The sequence below is a fragment of the Onychomys torridus genome, chromosome 13 (assembly GCF_903995425.1).
Source record: "Onychomys torridus chromosome 13, mOncTor1.1, whole genome shotgun sequence".
In the NCBI taxonomy this organism is placed as follows: Eukaryota; Metazoa; Chordata; class Mammalia; order Rodentia; family Cricetidae; genus Onychomys; species Onychomys torridus.
In genome coordinates this window covers 63280373-63298609 of record NC_050455.1, presented here as the reverse complement: position 1 = coordinate 63298609, position 18237 = coordinate 63280373, and the positions used below count along the sequence as shown (strand labels likewise).

The 18237-nt window shown below is 39.8% G+C and overlaps 1 protein-coding gene across 1 annotated transcript; it reads right to left on the bottom strand.

Annotated features, from left to right (window-relative positions):
- Positions 1-16415: 16415 nt before the first annotated feature.
- On the bottom strand, positions 16416-16961 carry LOC118594556 (insulin-like peptide INSL6). The gene has a single exon (XM_036204496.1). It carries the CDS (start codon positions 16959-16961, stop codon positions 16416-16418), a length of 546 nt encoding a protein of 181 aa, XP_036060389.1.
- Positions 16962-18237: the final 1276 nt, after the last annotated feature.

The following is an 18237-nucleotide window of genomic DNA, read 5'->3' as shown; positions in this document are numbered from 1 at the left end:
TTGATCCTGCAGAGATAACCACAGTTGATGTGAGTCCATGAGTACAACAGCCATGTTCTGATAGTTGTTCTTGGTTGTCAACTTGATTCACCTGGCAGGAGGGGAGGGAACCTCAGCTGATGAATTGCCTCCACCGTATTGGCTGTGGACACACCTGTGGGATATTTTCTTGTAGGGCCCTGGAACTCCCAAGTTGGGTAACTGCCACCCTGCTGGTCGACCTTGACCTTGATGTCCTCCCTATGCTGATTCCCTGCCAGTCTCCACCCTCCTGAATGCTTAAGGGAAGTTCCTTGTTTGTGTGTCCTGCATTTGGGCTTTAACAGCTTAGATATAAGAAACATCAGTAGCGAACATCTGCCCTCCAGGGGTTCTCCCATTGTGCTGTGAGCCTGTATTTAAGGTTTCTTCCCTCCTTCAATAAATGGCATTTGGCATCCTGCTGGCACGAATGACTGCTGTCTCTTGTCTCTGTTTTTCAATCCACAGCCCCTTGCTCAGACATGGTGATGGGTGGTGGTAGCATGGGCGCTGCAGCAACATTTTCTTGATTAATGGTTGATATAGAAGAGTCCAACCCATGGTGAATGGTGCTATCCATGAGCATGATATGAAAGTAAAGCTTAGCAAGATGGTAGGTAAGTATCCTTCTTCCATGGTCCTTGCTTCTGTTTCTGCCTCCAGGTTCCTGCCCTGGCTTCCTCAATGATGAACTGTAATCTGTACATCAAATAAACTCTTTCCTTCTCCAGGTTGCTTTTGGTCAGTGTTTTTTTTTTTTTTGTTTTTGTTTTGTTTTGTTTTTTTTTTTAAATAGCAACAGAAAACCAAACTAGAGTAGAGGTCATATCCAAAATATAGTATTTCATGGGTCTCCTCATCCTCTGGCTCTTACATTCTTTCTTTCCTCACTTCTGTGGTGTTCCCTGAGGCTTAGGGCATTGATATAGTTGTTCAATTTAGTGACGAGCACTCAATCATCACTTATTGCTAGTAGCTAGATTAGTTATGAGTTTCTGTATTAATCATTACCCACTGCAAAAAAGAAGCTTCTCTGACCAAAGCTGAGAGCGGTACTAACCTATGAGTATAGATGTAAATATTTAGAAGACGGTTTGACAAGGCAAGCCCTTAGCAAAACAACAGTGGTAGCTTCCCCGCTTCCCTTCTAGGGCCTATCATCTCTCCAGCCATAGTATCAGCCACAGTATCAGCTTTGAGTTTCCTTCTGAGGAGCAGGCCTCAGATTCAATCAGAAAGTTGTTGGTTACACCCATAACAGTCTTGGCACTACTGTACCAGTAGGCACATCTCACTTGGCAGGTTGGTATCGTGGCATGCAGGGTACACTACTGGGTAAATCCATTGATGATCTTTCTCTGCCAGTGGCTTGCATGGTTCCTTGTAGCAGTATGGAAACTAGCTAAGAGAGATGAAGTTTCCAGGTCAGTTATAGCTTGATTTCTCTATGCCTTGCAACTAAAATGTGTTGTGCTTTCAGCAATAGGGACTTACCACTTAGCTATGATGGACAAGCAAGGGTCATGACAATATTCTGTGTTGTTTGGTGGTGGTGATGGGGTGTCCCATGCCTGGCACTGAGATTCCTTTAAGACTAGTTTCAAAATTAGATGACTATGCAGTGGGTTTCTATAAGGCTTTAAATTACACACTTGGTTTTGATTAAGCCACCTGCCGCCCACTTCTTCCTCCATCACTACTAATCCCTCTCACTTCCAGTATTCTCCTCTCTACTCTGATCCCACATGTGGTCTACTCTCACTTCCCCACCTAAGGTCCCTTCTCTTCTCCCTTCCATGAACATTTTCTAGCTTCCTGAAACTATAGGTTCTCTAAATAGAACATACAAATATAAAAATTCAGAACAAGGATCCACATGAGAGACAACATAACGTGTCTGGTTCCATTCATTTTTCCGCATATTCTGTACTTTTTCTTATTGCTGAATAAAATTCCACTGTGTGTCAGCACCACATTTTCATCATCCATTCACTTTCCAACTATTGTGAATAGAGCAGTAGTGAACATGTTCTTAAGGTGTCTCTGGTAGGACATAGAGTCTTAGGGAACATTCCAGAGATGGTCTGGTTGGGCCATATGGTAGTTCTATTTTTAAGCTTTTTGAGGAACTTCCATATTGCTTTTCACAGTGGCTACATCAATTTACACTCCCACCAGCAGTTAATAAAGGTGCTCTTTTCCCCACATCCTTGCCAGAATTTGTTATCTTGAGGAAAGCCATTCTAACTGGGGGTGAGACAGATTCTCAAGGTAGTTTTAATTTGGCTAACAATGTCGAACATTTTAAAAAAAAAAGCATTTATTAGGCATTTATATATTGTTTTTATCCCAAGAATTCTATGTTTAGTTCTACAGCCCAGGTTTTGACTGGGTTGTCTGTTTTCTCAATGCTTAGTTTCTTAAGTTCTTTGTGCATTCTAGATACTGATCTTCTGTCAGATGTGTTGCTAGCAAAGGTATCTGTGTCATTACATAGGCTGCCCCTTCACTTGACGGCAGTTTCTTTTGATGACAGTTTCTTTTGCTATATAGAAACCTTTTAATTCCATGAGATCCCACTTGTTGATTATTGGTCTTATTTCCTGAGTGATCAGGGTCTTATTCAGAAATCCTCACCTGTGCTTTCGTCTCTAACAGTTTCTGAGTTTCTGGTCTTAGGTTGAGATTCTCGATCTACTAGGCACTGGTTTTTTTCACAGGGTGAGAGATCAGAGTTTGGTTCTGTTCTTTTATGTGTAGAGAACCAGTTTCCCCAGCACCGTTTGTTAAACGCGATGTCTTTTCCCCAATTTGTGTTTCGTCAAAAGCACGTGGCTGTGACTTGTGTGGCCTTGAATAATGATACTCTATCCTGTTGATCTATGTGTCTGTTTTTATTGCTATGTCTCTGTAGTGTAAGTTGAAATCAAGGGTGTAAATATCTCTAGTAGTATTCTTTTTGTTCAAAATTTCTTGATTATCTGGGATCTTTTGTGTCTCCATATGAACTTTAAAATAGTTGTTTTCCTACTTCCATGAAGAATGTTACTCAGATTTTGATGGAGATTACATTACATTTGTAGATTCTCTTCTTATAAAATGTCCATTTTCATAATACTAATTTTTCTAATCCATGAGCATGGAAGGTCTTCCCATCTTCTGGTGTCTTCCTCAATTTCTTTCTTCACTGTTTCAAAATTTTTCACTGGAGAGTTCTTTCACATCCTTGGCTTATTCCAAGATATTGGTTTAGGCTATTATGAATGGAATTGTTTCCCTGAGTTCTTTCTCAGTATTTTTGTCATTGGTATACAGGAAGGCTACTGATTTTGTATATTATGTATCTTGCTGTTTCCTTAAAGTATTCATCACCACTAAGAGTTTTCTAGTGGAGTCTTGATGGTCTTTTATGTATAGAATTGTATTAAAGTATCTGCAAATATACATACTTTCACGTTTTGATTTCCTGATTGTATTTTTTCTATTTACTTTTCTTGTCTTATTGTTGTAGCTAGGACTTCAAGCACTATAGCGAGTAGGAATAGGGAAAGTGGACAATCTTGTCTTGTTTCTGATAGGGGGAAATACTTGGAATTTTTCTCTACTTAACATGATATTTACTATAGGTTTGTCAGACATAGCCTTTACTAAGTTAACGTATGTTCCCCTCCTCTCTAGTTTCTTTGAAGCTTTAATCACAGAGGAATGTGGAATGTTTGTTAAAGGCCTTGTCTGTATCTATTAAGGCAATCATATGATTTCTGCCCTTGAGCCTGTGGTAGTTTGAATGTAAATGGGCCCCATAATCTCATAGAGAGCATTACTATTAGGAGCTGTGGCCTTTTTGGAGTGGGTATGGCCTTGTTGGAGGAAGTGTGTCACTGTGGGGGCGGGCTTTGAGGTCTCCCATGCTCAGGATACCGCTCAGTGTCTCAGTTGACTTCCTGTTGCCTATAAGATGTAGGACTCCCAGCTACTGCTTCAGCACCACATCTGCCTGCATGCCACCATGCTCCCTGTCATGATGATAATGGACTGAACCTCTGAAAATGTGAGTGAGCCACCTCAATTGAATGTTTCATTTATAAGAGTTGCGGTGGTCATGGTGTCTCTTCACAGCAGTAAAAATCCTAACAAAAACAAGCCCATTTATGTGGTGTATTAATTACACTTACTGGTTATTCTTGCATCTCTAGAATAAAGCCAGTTTGATCATATACTAATGTTCATTTTGATGCATTTTAAAATTTGTTTTGTTTTTGTTGTTGAGGGTTTTGCATGTATGTTCATCAAGGAATTGGTTTTTAACTTTTTTCATTCCATTTCCATTTGCTTTTGGTATCTGAATGATATTAACTTTGTAAAGAGAGTTACCTAATGCTCCTTCCTGTTCTATTTTATGGAATAGTTTGAGAAACATTGGGCTTAGGTCTTCTTTATAGGCCTGGTGGAATTCACCTGTGTGTCCTCCAGGGCCTGGACTTACTTTAGTTTGGAGATTTTAAATTACTGCTTCAATATTACTGATTTTTATAGACCAGTGGAAATTGCATATCCAATCTCTGTTTAATTTTGGCTGCTTATATGTGTATAGAAATTCATCTATTCCTCTTGTGTTTTCCAATTTAGTGTTTTAAAGCTATTAAATTTTGCTGGTGTTAACCTCTCTGGAGATGGTGGGACCTGGGAGAATGGAGTGGATAAATGAAGCAGACTAAAGTCTCATGCAATAGCCAGCTTTATTCAGAGCATCAGACAATTTATACTACGACAGTTAAGAAGAATAAAATGTACAATCACAAGGAGAAGCTGCAAGTGGCAATAACATGTTTTTCTATAGAGGCATATACACAAATAGCAATAGCCGGCTGTAATGATTAATCTGAAGTGACTCACTCCTATCCACTACCCCGGGGTGTGTGTGTGTGTGTGTGTGTGTGTGTAAGAACATTCCAAGAACAAGCCTGTGTTCTTGACGAAACTGAGGTTACAATACTCTTCTCTTGTTTTCTTGGAGTTTTCTCACAAGTACTCAGGATTTTCACAGGACTCCATGCTTGGACTGTGATCTGACATACTGGTGTCTCTTGTATTTCCCTTTTTATTTCTAATTTTATTGAGTATTTTTTCTCTTCCTTTTGGTTGATTTGGCTGAGAGTTCGTTAGTCTTCCCTGTCTTTTCAAAGAACCAGCTCTGTTTCCTCCTTCCTCCTTCCCTTCCTCCCTCCCTCCCTCCCTCCCTCCTTCCTTCCCTCCTTCCTTCCTTCCTTCTTTCCTTGCTTCCTTGCTTCCTTGCTTCCTTCCTATCTTCCTTCCTTCTTTTCCTTTCTGTTCCCATTTCATGATTTTTAATCCATCCTAATGATTTCTTTTTGTTTACAGATCTGGGATTTTGATTGTTGTTATTTTCCAGGGCCTAAGGTTTATCATTAAGTCATTTTTTTGAGATCTCTCCAATATCTTAATGTGGGCACCTAAGTTGTAAACATCTCTCTTAGGGTTGCTTTCATTGTATCCCTTAGGTTTTGGTATGTTGTGTTTTCATTTTATTTGATTCTAGGAATTTAAAATGTTTTCTTCTTACTTTCTTCAAGGACCCATTCACGGTGCAGTAGTGTGCTGTTTGATGTCTACGAGTCTGTCTGCACTCTAGGGCTTCTCTTCCTGTTGACATATAGTCTTATTCCATTATGGTCAGTAGAATACAAGGAATTATCGAAATGTCTTGTGTTTCTTGAGGCTTGCTTTGCACCCTAACATAGGATCTACTTTGGAGAAAGTCCTATAAGTCACCGAGGAGAATATGTATTCTATAGTGTTTGAATGGAATGGACTGTAGGCGTCTGTTAAGCCCATTGGTTCTATGTTGTTGTTTAACACTGATGTTACTCTGATTACTTATTTTTGTCAGGATGACTGTATATTGTCACAAGTGGGATATTGAAGTGAACTGTAGCTGGAGACCTTCTCTCCAGCCCCCACCAAGCCCTGTTAGTCCAATAACCCACTTATAAAATGAACACACGGACATTTATATTATTTAAACTGCTTGGCCATTAGCTCAGGCCTACCATTGTCTAGCTCTTACTCTTATATTTAGCCCATTTCTGTTCTATACTTTGCCACGTGGCTTGTGGCTTACCATTACCTTACATATTGCTTGTCATGGCGGCAGCTGGCAGTGTCTCCCTGACCCAGCCTCCCACCTCCCAGAGTTCTCTTCTCTCTTGTCCTACCTATACTTCCTGCCTGGCCACTGGCCAAACAGCATTTTATTTATACAGAGCGATATCCACAGCAGTGAACCATTATTATTGTGATAGGGTTAATTTGACTTTATATATAGTAGTATGTGGGCATCTGTGTTCAGTGTGTATGTGGGGACCATTATCACCCCTTATGGAATAATTACATCTAAAATCTACACATATATAAGCACATATATTATATATGGTTTTTTTTTTGAGCTGAGGATCGAACCCAGGGCCTTGTGCTTGCTAGGCAAGCACTCTACCACTGAGCTAAATCCCCAACCCTATGTATGTGTTTTAAAGGAAGCTCATAACATTGTATTTCCATACAGCTTTCCAAACATCCTTAGTGTTATTTATCTCTCCTTCCCCCTCCCTGTGTCCCACCCTCCCTTTCTCATGTGCAGTTAAACCACGCCCCATTTCTCCTCCCCCACCCCTTGTCACACCTGTGTCCTACTATCCTTCTCTCTAGAGAGCATCATTTTCCTTTCTACTTTCCTAGCTTCTTCAGTTAGTCCAGGTTTTGTACTCAAATCCAAGGATTCAGAACTAGGGTTCATAGATACAAGAGAACACATGGCACTTGTCTTTCGGAGTCTGGTTACCTCAGTCAGTATAATGTTTTCAGTTCCATTTATTGACCTGAAAATCTCATGACTTTGGTGTTCTTTATGGCTGGATAAAATTCTGTTGTGTATATACACCACGTTTTCATTATCCATTCAGCTGTTTGTTTTTGTTCTCATTCAGAAGTCCATCCTCTTTCACTTTTATTTTAAAGATTTATTTATTTATTATGTATACAATGTTTTGCCTGCGTGTATGCCTGCAGGCCAGAAGAGGGCACCAGATCTCATTATTGATGGTTGTGAGCCACCACATGGTGGCTGGGAATTGAACTCAGGACCTCTGGAAGAACAGCCAGTGCTCTTAACCTCTGAGCCATCTCTCTAGCCCCCCTCTTTCACTTCTTTGCACACACTTGTAACCATTCTTTTGAGTTCTCTGTCTGGGATTTCATGGAATTCACTCTCTCCATAACCTCACCATAGGATTAACAGATTTTGGAGTAGTTATGTTGCCTTGGTTTTTGTTTTTAAGTTACTGCTTTGGAATTTATACATTTGGGGCTATTTTGTTGCTTCATATCTTTATTATTAGTTATTTTCTTTCAGCTGAAGGATTTGCAGTGTTCAAATGGGACTTGGATGTGGTAGAGTTGAAGTATGCACTTCAGAAAGTAGGTAGATCTTTAGACCAGGAGCTCAGTGTATCTGGTGCAGATTCTGTATTAGTCCCCAAATAGAAATATTAACTTTAAGAACAGCATCTGGAAATGAAAATTTTAGGAATTCATACAGGAAGCTTAGAGGCAATTTTCACCAACAAAATATAAGAGATGAAAGAGAGAATCTCAGGCATTGAAGACAAGATAGAAGAAACTGTCAAAAAAAAAATCCCTGTTAAATATATATAAAAAAAAATCCAGGCATAAAACATCCAGGAAACCTGGGACACTATGAAAAGATCAAATCTACAAAAAATAGAAGTAGAGGAAGGAGAAGAAAGCCAAGTCAAAGCCCAGAAACTATTTTCAAAAAAAATCATAGAAGAAAATTTTCCCAACCTAAAGAAGGAGGTGCCTATCAAAGTATAAGAAGCATATTGAATACCAAATAGACTGGACCAGAAAAGCAATTCCCCACAGCACATAATAATCAAAACACTAAACCTACAGAACAAAGGAAGAATATTAAAAGTTGCTAGAGAAAAGGACCAAAAAACATAAAGGCAGACCTATTAGAATAACACCTGACTTTTCAATGATGACTTTAAAAGCCATAGGGCTTAGATAGACATTCTATAAACTCTAAGAGACCACAGATACCAGACCAAACCACTATACCCAGAAAAACTTTCAAACACAAAAGATGGAGAAAAAAAGACATTCTGTGATAAAACCAAGTTTAAGCAATATCTATCTACAAATCCAGCCCCATAGAAGATACTAGGAGGAAAACTCGAGCCTGAAGAGGATAGCAACACCCAAGGAATAAACAAGGAACAAATAATATCAGACCAACAAATCAAAAGAAGAGGAGAAAACCCACACCACCACAATAAAATAACAGGAATCAGCAAACACTGCCCATCGATAACATTCAATATTAATGTGTAAAAAGACACAGACTAACACATTGGACTAGAAAACAGGATCCAAACTTCTACTACATTCAAGAAACACACCTTAACATCAAGGATAGACATTACCTCAAGATAAAAGGATGGAAAAAGAGATTTCAAGCAAGCAGACCTAAGGAGCAAGCTGGTGTAGCCATTTTAATATCTGATAAAACAGACTTCAAATCAAAACTAATCAGAATGAAAAACTCCAAGAGGATACTGCAACTCTTAACATCTATACAGCAAACACAAGGGCACCCAAGTTCATAAAAGAAACACTGCAGCTGTGGAATGTTCTGTATGCCAAATGCATTCCTCTGATTGGTTAGTAAATAAAACACTGATTGGCCAGTAGCTAGGCAGGAAGTATAGGCGGGACAAGCAGAGAGGAGAATTCTGGGAAGTGGAAGGCTGAGTCAGAGAGACACTGCCAGCGGCTGCCAGGACAAGGAAGATGTAAGCCAGTAAGCCACAAGCCACGTGGCAAAGTATAGATTAATAGAAATGGGCTGAACATAAGAGTAAGAGCTAGACAATGATAGGCCTGAGCTAATGGCCAAGCAGTTTAAATAATATAAGCGTGTGTGTGTTTATTTTATAAGTGAGCTGTCGGACTAACGGGGTTTGGCGGGAGAGAAGGTCTCCAGCTGCACACTACTATAGCGTAAATCACATATCCACCCTCCCATACTGATAGTGGGTGACTTCAACACCCCACTCTTGCCAATTGACAGGTCATCCAGACAAAAACTAAACAGAGAAATGCCAGTGCTAACTCATGTTGTAAACCAAATGGACCCAGATGATATCTACAGAACATTTCACCTAAACATAAAAGAACATACCTTCTTGGCATCTCGTGGAGCTTTCTCCAAAACTGACCACATACTCAGACACAAAGCAAGCCTCAACAGATGTAAGAAAATTGAAATAACCATCATGGATTAAAGCTAGATATCAACAACAACAGAAACAGCAGAAAGCTTGCAAACTCATGAAAACTGAACGGCACACTACTGAATGAAAATTGAGCCAAGACAGAAATTAAGAAAGAAATGGAAAACTTTTTAGAAATGAATGAAAATGAAAACACAAGATACCTAAACTTATGGGACACAATGAAGGCAGTCCTAAGAGGCAAGTTCATAGCACTAAGTGCCTACATAAAAAAGGTTGAGAAATCTCACATTAATAACTTAACAGCACATCTGAAAGCTCTAGAACAAAAAGAAGAAACCATACCAAAAAGGAGTAGATGGCAAGAAATAATCAAAGGACTGAAATCAGCAAAATAGAAACAAAAAAAAAAAAAAAAAAAACCCCAAAACAATACAAAGAATCAATGAAACAAAGAGTTGGTTCTTCGAAGAAATCAGTAAGATTGACAAACCCTTAGCCAAATTAACCAGTAGATGGGAAAAGAATATCCAAACTAACAAAATTAGTGATGAAAAGGAGGGCATAACAAAGTCACCAAGGAAATCTTGAGAATCATAAAGACATACTTTAAAAACCTGTCCTCCACAAAATTGGAAAATCTAAAATAAATGGATTACTTTCTAGACACATTCCACTTAGAAAAGTTAAATCAAGATCAGATAAGCAATTTAAACAGACCTATAATCCCCGGTGAAATAGAAACAGTAATTAAAAGCCTACCAACCAAAGAAAGCCCAAAACCAGATGGTTTAAGCACAGAATTCTACCAGACTCTCAAAGAACAGTTAATGCCAGTACTCCTAAAATTATTCCACAAAATAGAAACTAAAGGGACATTGCTCAGTTCATTTTATGAGATTACAGTTACCCTAATACCGAAACCACAGAAAGACCCAAGAAAGAAAAAAAATTACAGACCAATTTCCCCCTGAACATAGATGCAAAAATTCTTAATAAAATACTTTCAAACAGAATCTAAGCACATCAAAAACATCATCCACATGATCAAACAGTCTTCATCCCAGCTATGCATAAATGTTCAACATACATAAATTAATAAATGTACTCCATCATATAAACAGACTGAAAGAAAAAAATATCACCCAGTCACCTATCTCATTAGATCTGGAAAAGGTCTTTGACAAAATCCAGCACTCCTTCATGTTAAAAATTCTGGAAATATTAGGGACCCAAGGGATATACCTCAACATAATAAATACAGTATACAGCAAGTCCAGGCCAACATTAACTTAAATGGAGAGAAATTCAAAGCAATCCCGCTAAAATCAGGAACAAGATAAGGCTGTGTAGGTGGAGTTTTCTTGTCCCACAACCACTATCAAATAAACATATTGATGCTTATATTAATTATAAATGATTGTCTGATAGCTCAGGCTTATTACTAACTAGCTCTTACAACTTAAATTAATCCATTTCTATTAATCTATGTATTGCCACATGGCTTGTGGCTTTACCTGTCCTCTAGCATGTCTTCCTCTCTCTGTGTTTCCTGGTGACTCCAGTGACTCTGCTTCTTCCTCCCAGCATTCTCCTAGTCTGGCTGTCCTGCCTAATCTTATTTTATTAAGCTATTGGCAAGTCAGCTTCTTTATTAAACCATTCACAGCAACACACATTCACACAGTGTTAAGAAATATTCCATAACATTTCTCCTTTTTTATCTAAATAAAAAAGGAAGGCTTTAACTTCAACACAGTAAAATTATATATAACAAAAACAATTATCAAGTAAGAATCAAAGTCACAATATCTAGTCTATTTGCACTTGGCAAAATCAGAGAAAACACTCCACTATTTATCCTATCTTTGTGAGTCCAAAGTTTTATACCTAATTTGCTTTCTTTCATAACTAAGGAATACTGTAAGTTTAACTAGTTAGTCTTTAACTCCATCAAAGACCCCAGAAAGATGAACTGTTACCTAATGACAGGGACATAAGGCTGCCTGGACAGTCACCCAAAGTTCCTCTGCAACGTTGGGGCATCCAACTCTGGTCCACAGGCCTAGCATATCTGACAGATATTCCTGTGAAGCAGGGAATTCTGAAGGACTATTCTACCTTGTCTTGGCAAAGTTTGACAGTCACCTTTCTTGCATGCTGCTGGTTCAGTTTGAACAGTATATTGTCAGCAATTGAGGCAAGGGAAGTTTCTTTGCCTACATGGCTAGCTTTTACCATAAAGAAAGCAAACTCCACATGAAGGTTCTTTGATGCTTATCATCATGCTTTGAAGTAAATTGGTACTGCCGGGAATGGACGTGTCTCACTGTCATGGAAAGCCATGTGTTATTAAACATATTAAATGCCATATTCTGTAGGTCTCTAAAGTGTTTGAAGATCATCTGTCTTTCTAAATATATCTGTGTACGACCTTGAAAACATACCTAACATGACTATAAGTTTGACTATTATAGATGACTAGTAATATATATTTCTTAATTATACATTACATTTTTAAATGACCTTCATAAGCACAATATCCCAAACAAGAGTAGAAACATACATACAATATAATAGAAAGAACTTTAAATTTGTATCAATAAACTAAAATCCAACCAATGTAAAATATTTTGAGATTAATCACTGTTTTTTTGGATTAAAGAAGATTCAATAATATACTCTTTTATCCTATCATTTCCATATCCTATTATCCTTTTCTTTAGAAAGAGATCTTTGAATCTAATCTCCTCTGTTCAGCCTTTTTCCTGACCATTACCGACAACAACTTGTAACAAACCCTCCTTAAATGATATAAACATCCACTACCCTTCTTTTGGGAATGTGGGCATAGTTCTCTAGCCTGGTTCCTGTTCTTCATGGGTGCTGTAATCTTTGGGAGACCCTGAGACAATTTAGGATTAAGGTCAAGTCCCGACTGGAGTATTCTGTGAGGCTGTATCATCTCAGCCAGCAACCTTGAAGCTGTTCTGGATGCAGAATTCTGAGGAGACTGTGACAGAGGCATTTTGAAATGCTGGATGGCTTGGATCATCTGTTTTCATTGGTGTCTGGTTCCCTTGATCTGAAAATACATAAGCTTTTAAAGGTAACATGCATATCTACATTAATACAACTATAGACTGTGCATTGTACCTAAGTCAGCCAAAGATGATTGTTTGTTAGGTGTTTGAGCAGGTAAAATATACATCATGTGTCTTGTAGTTCTTTTAGGTTTATTTCTTTATGTTTGTAGTCAGGATTTCAGGAGGTCTTTCTTGATCAAACCTGATTTTATTTAACCCAAAATGAGCCCACAGCCTCTCATTTCCTGAGAAAATAAAATCATAACCTCTCCCCCAAGGCAATGCACCTTTTGACTTAAATTTTGAAGTCAATACATTTTCAAAATATATAGGTTGGTTTAATCTACCATCCCTCACAATATATTGTGTCCTAGCAGCAAAAAAAAAAAAAAAAAAAAAAAAAATCCAAAGACAACACAATAACATACAGGATCCAGACTCTGTGTATATTTTTCATCTTTATATGGCTTTTTTTCTTTTATAGGATTTTACTCCCTCTTTAAGGACTTTGCCCTATCATTTTAAAACTATTTTTTTAAAATATACCATTTCTCTTCTGTCTTCTAAGTCTTCGCACATTTTCTTTTTCTTTTTTCTTCTTTTTTTTTATTGTATGTAAGGATCGAACCCAGGGCCTTGCACTTGCTAGGCAAGTGCTCTACCACTGAGCTAAATCCCCAACCCCAATCTTCACACATTTTCAAACACACTGTGACCCATTTAGAGGCTTTTTCCACCTGAGCCTGATTTACTGAATACTTGTAATCCTTTTCTGTCTGCATGAGCAAAATTCCAAACCCACCCTGCAGTGTGCTGGCGGAGCTTGGGCTGGCCGCTAAGGCCACAGGCAGTGGCTGGGAGAAGCCTCTCTCTGTGAGAGACTGTGGGAACCTGCCCTGCTGCTTACCTCATGGCAGTTGGTGGCTGACTCCATCTCACAGGCAGCTGAGATGCATCTTTACACTGTGGCTGGCATGAGACTGTGAGACAAGGAACCTGCATTTGTCTCTGCGTCTGTGCATCTAGAACCTTTTTAAAAGCTTTCTCAGGTTTTATGTGGAAACTGTTGCCTAACGTTTGAGCACCACTTGTAAGCCAACATTTCTTGATCCACCTGCCAGTTCCCAATTAACCACTCAGAGTCCTAATATTAATTGTAAATGCTTGGCTATCTATATATTGCTTTAATCTATCTATATACTGCCACGTGGCCCGTGGCTTTGCCTGCCCTTCAGTATGTCTTGCTCCCTCTCCTGGCAACTCCAGAGATTCTCCTCCCAGCATTCTCCTAGGCTGGTTTTCCCGCCTAACCTTATTCTGTTCAGCTATTGGCCAGCCAGCTTCTTTACTAAACCAATCACAGCAACATATATTAAATGTTAAGGAATATTCCACACCCAGGCTATCCACTCTCACCATACCTACTCAATATGGCACTTGAAGTCTGAGTTAGAGCAACAAGACATCTGAAGGAGATTGGGGGATACAATTGGAAAGGAAGAAGTCAAAGTATCATTATTTGTAGATAATATGATAGTATACATAAGTGATCCTAAAAATCCACCAGGGAACTTCTACAGCTGATAAACACTTTCACCAAAGTAACAGATTACAAAATTAACTCACAAAAATCAGTAACCCTCCTATATACTAATGACAAACATACTGAGAAAGAAATCAGAGAAACAGCATTTTTCACAATAACCTAAAGTAATATAAAATGTCTTGGGGTAAGCAAGTGAAAAACTTGTATAATAAACACTTTAAGACAATAAAGAAAAAAAATGGAAGAAGATATCAGAAAATGGAAGATCTCCCATGCTCATGGATCGGTAGGGTTAATATAGTAAAAATGGCCATCCTACCCAAAACAACATATGGATTTAATGCAATCCCCATATAAATTACAACTCAATTCTTCATAGATCTAGAAAGGACAATTTTCAGCTTTATATGGAAACACATAAAACCCAGGATAGCTAAAACACTCATGAATGATAAAAAACAAAACAAAACAAAACAAAAAAACTGCTGGAGTTTGTACATCACTCATCCTGATCTCAAATTGTAGTACAAAGTTATAGTAATAAAAACAGCATGGTATTGGCACCAAAACAGACATGTGGATTAATGAAGTTGAAGATCCAGAAATAAATCTGCACACCTATAGGCACCTGATTTTTGACAAAGAAGCCAGAGATATACACTGGAAAAATACAATATTTTCAAGAAATGGTGCTGGTCAAATTGGATATCTGCATGTAGAGGATTAGTTGAATTGTCAAGGTGAGACATGGCAGTGGCTTGTTCCTTTGTCTCTCTGATCTCTCAGCATATGCCATATGAGATTTCAAGCAACAGGCACCTGCAAATACATATAAGTAAAGAATTGAATATAAAACCCTTCAGTTTAAGAATGGGCAAGGAACATTTCTCCAAGATATACAGATGGTCAAGAAGTACATGAGAAGATGTTTAGTATCATTAGTCACTGGAGAAGGGGAAATCAGAATCTCAGAGGTAACATCTCATCTGCAAGGACGGCAGTAATCACAAAGAGGGGAAAGCAGAAGGTGTCTTGATTTAAATTTGGATGGTGAGAAATTAGGTGGGGTATGGTGGCACATGCCTATAACTCCAGCACCAGAAAGATGGAGGCTGGGGGGGGGTCAGTTTAGGTCATCCCCAGCTACATAGTTATTTGGGTTATATGAGACCTGTTTCAAACAAAACCGACACTAGAGAACTTTAGAGTCCTCATTCATAGCTCGTGAGAGGCTCTGCCAGTAAGAGAAGATGCTCACAGCGGTGTGTCCACAGCATGGCGGACCAGGAAGGAGAAAACAATTCAAGCCTGGACTCTGAGCTTCACTTTCAAAGGCCCACCCTATGTGAAGCAGGTCCACTCTTACTGCTACCAACTGGACACCACCTCCCAGAGGCACCAAAGCCACCAGCTGGGGAACAAGCATTGAAAAACACGTCTGTAGGCAACATTTCAGATGCAAGCCACAATGAGATCTAATCTGGGCTCAACTCTGTTTCTTAGTAACTTGGCTGGCAGAGAAAGGTTCTGAGAGAGGATGGTGTAGGCTAGGTTTATGTAATATTGCATTTGAAGAGAAGTCTGTTTTCTTTTTCTTTTCTTTTCTTTTTTTCCACAGAAGAGTTTTTATTAAGATAGGAGAGAAGGAGACAGACGTGAACAGGTCTGTGGGAAACACACATGGTCAAGAGGGAAAGGAGAGAGGAGAAGTCTGTTTTCTAAAGGTACAATTTAATGGGCCCAGATCTTATTGTGGTAAGATTTTTGTTTTAGGTGGGCAGATAATCTGGATGCTTCTTCTTCTTCTTCTTCTTCTTCTTCTTCTTCTTCTTCTTCTTCTTCTTCTTCTCCTTCTCCTCCTCCTCCTCCTCCTCCTCCTCCTCCTCCTCCTCCTCCTCCTCCTCCTTCTTCTTCTTTGGTTTTTCGAGACAGGGTTTTTCTGTGTAGCTTTGCGCCTTCCTGGAACTCACTCTGTAGCCCAGGCTGGCCTCAAACTCACAGAGATCCTCCTGCCTCTGCCTCCCACTTCTTTCTTTTTTAAATGGACACGGATCTGTATATTATATAGAAAGAATGTATAACATTCCATATTCTATTTAAATGCAGTTTAAGAATTTTCAATCATAATGATAAAACCCAAATAGGTAATTTCCAAATGTCTACTTGGATTGTGGCACTTATACTAACATTGTCTATAAAATATATATGAAAGAAAGGAGTCACTAAGATGCCTGTCACCACCATAAGGCACTGTCAACGTTCATGAATGTTCTCCAATGCAGTTCACAATCCAGCGTAACCTACTAGCATAACCCCAAGAATAAACAAGTGGTGATTTAGATAGAGTAAGTATTTATTAAGCTAGCATAGTTTCTATGATGGTTTGTACATATCAGTCACCAGTGACATTTGTTTTATCGTTACCTTTTAAAAATCAGCATACGGGAGACACGCAAAGGCCAGCTCTTCGTTTGTGCATCCCATAAGACAGCATTTATCTGAGAAACCTTTGTGTTTCCTTTGGGCATGTTTCCCCCAAAATAAACTGCTGAAGGTGTTGATTTCGTTTGTGCTTTTCTTCTGAAGTTTTACATTCTCAACATAGGGATTGACATCGAGGGCTGAAAACTCCCTTGATTTCTCAGCAAGCAAGTTGGCCTTTTCAAACTGATGGTCCGGCAGTGGCTGGGGTTCCCAAGTTTTTGTAGAGGCAGATGCAGGGGTTGGGTTTGTGAATCTTCCCCGGGACAAAGAAGGGATTTGGTCAAGGCTGACCTTGTGTGAGGGCTGTGTCAAAGCAGTTTTCACGTTCAACTCCATCTGGCGCTGAGAAGATCGGCCACAGAGTTTCATAATTTCTGTCATCAGGTCGCTGCCGCACAGCTTCCTGAGTTTGCTGTCCTCTTGCCCCTGGGAGAAAGTAGCCTTTAGGAGTCCGAGCCACAACAGACATGAACAGGACAGATGCTTCATCCCTGGACTCCGCCGCAGGGCCGGGCGCGCAGCAACGGCCGTCGCCCCGCCCCCGCCCCGCCTCCTCCCCACCAAACCACGCCCCGCCCCGCCCCGCCCCGCCCCTCTCGCGCAGCCCTGGGGCTGCCCTCCTGCCTCCGCTAATCTTCGCCAGATCGCTGAGATTAGGTGTGGGGTGTTCCAGGCTTGCTGGGACTTCCGGCTTGCAGGAAGTTGAACAAAACAGCCTCTTTTTCGCTCAGAAATGGAAGAAATGTCTCCGTTCCCTGGCTTTGTATTCATTTTTCTTGTCCTGGCCAAGAGACCGCCATTAACATAAGAGAACGTAGGACCCTGAGTAACCAAAAATGTACTAATGGAAGATGCTTGAAACGACACCTGGAATGTGAGCTCCTTTTTGCCTAGTGGTTACATGAGACATCTCTTCCCTTCGGAGAAAAATCCTCTCATCTCCTTCATGGGATATATATATATTGGTTTTTCGAGACAGGGTTTCTCTGTGTAGCTTTGTGCCTTTCCTGGAACTCACTTGGTAGACCAGGCTGGCCTCGAACTCACAGAGATCCGCCTGGCTCTGCCTCCCGAGTGCTGGGATTACAGGTGTGCGCCACCACCGCCCGGCCGGGTTATATTTTTTAACTTTAAAAAATTCTTACTGGGGCTAGAGAGATGGCTCCGTGGCGAGAGCATTTGGTACTCCTGCAGAGGATCCATTTCCCAGTACCAGCATGGCAGCTCACAGTGGTCTGTCACTCCAGTTCTGGCCTCCATCAGTACCAGACATACACGTGGTGCATATACAGACATGCAGGCAAACACTCATACACATCAAATAAAATAAATAAACCTTTTCAAAATTATTACTTTATTTTCTGGTTAGCACACAAAGTAATGGGCTTCACCAGGGCATCTTCTCACATCGATGGCATTACACTTCGTACTCACTCATTCCCTTCTCTTACTGTCCTCTCCTTACCTCCCACAGGTTCAATAATTTCCCCCTTTCTACTTTTTTAAAATTTATTTATTTTTTTCATTTTACATACTAACCACAGTTTCCCCTCCCTCCCCTCCTTCTGCCCTCTCTCCACCCCTACCCTACTCCTCCTCCATTCCTCAGAGAGGGTAAGGCTTCCCATGGGGAGTCAACAAAGTCTGCCACATCAAGTTGAGGCTGGACAAGCCCCTCCCTCCTGCATCAAGGCTGAGCAAGGTCTCCCACCCTAGGGAATGGGCTCCAAAAAGCCAGTTCACACACCAGGGACAAATCCTGGTC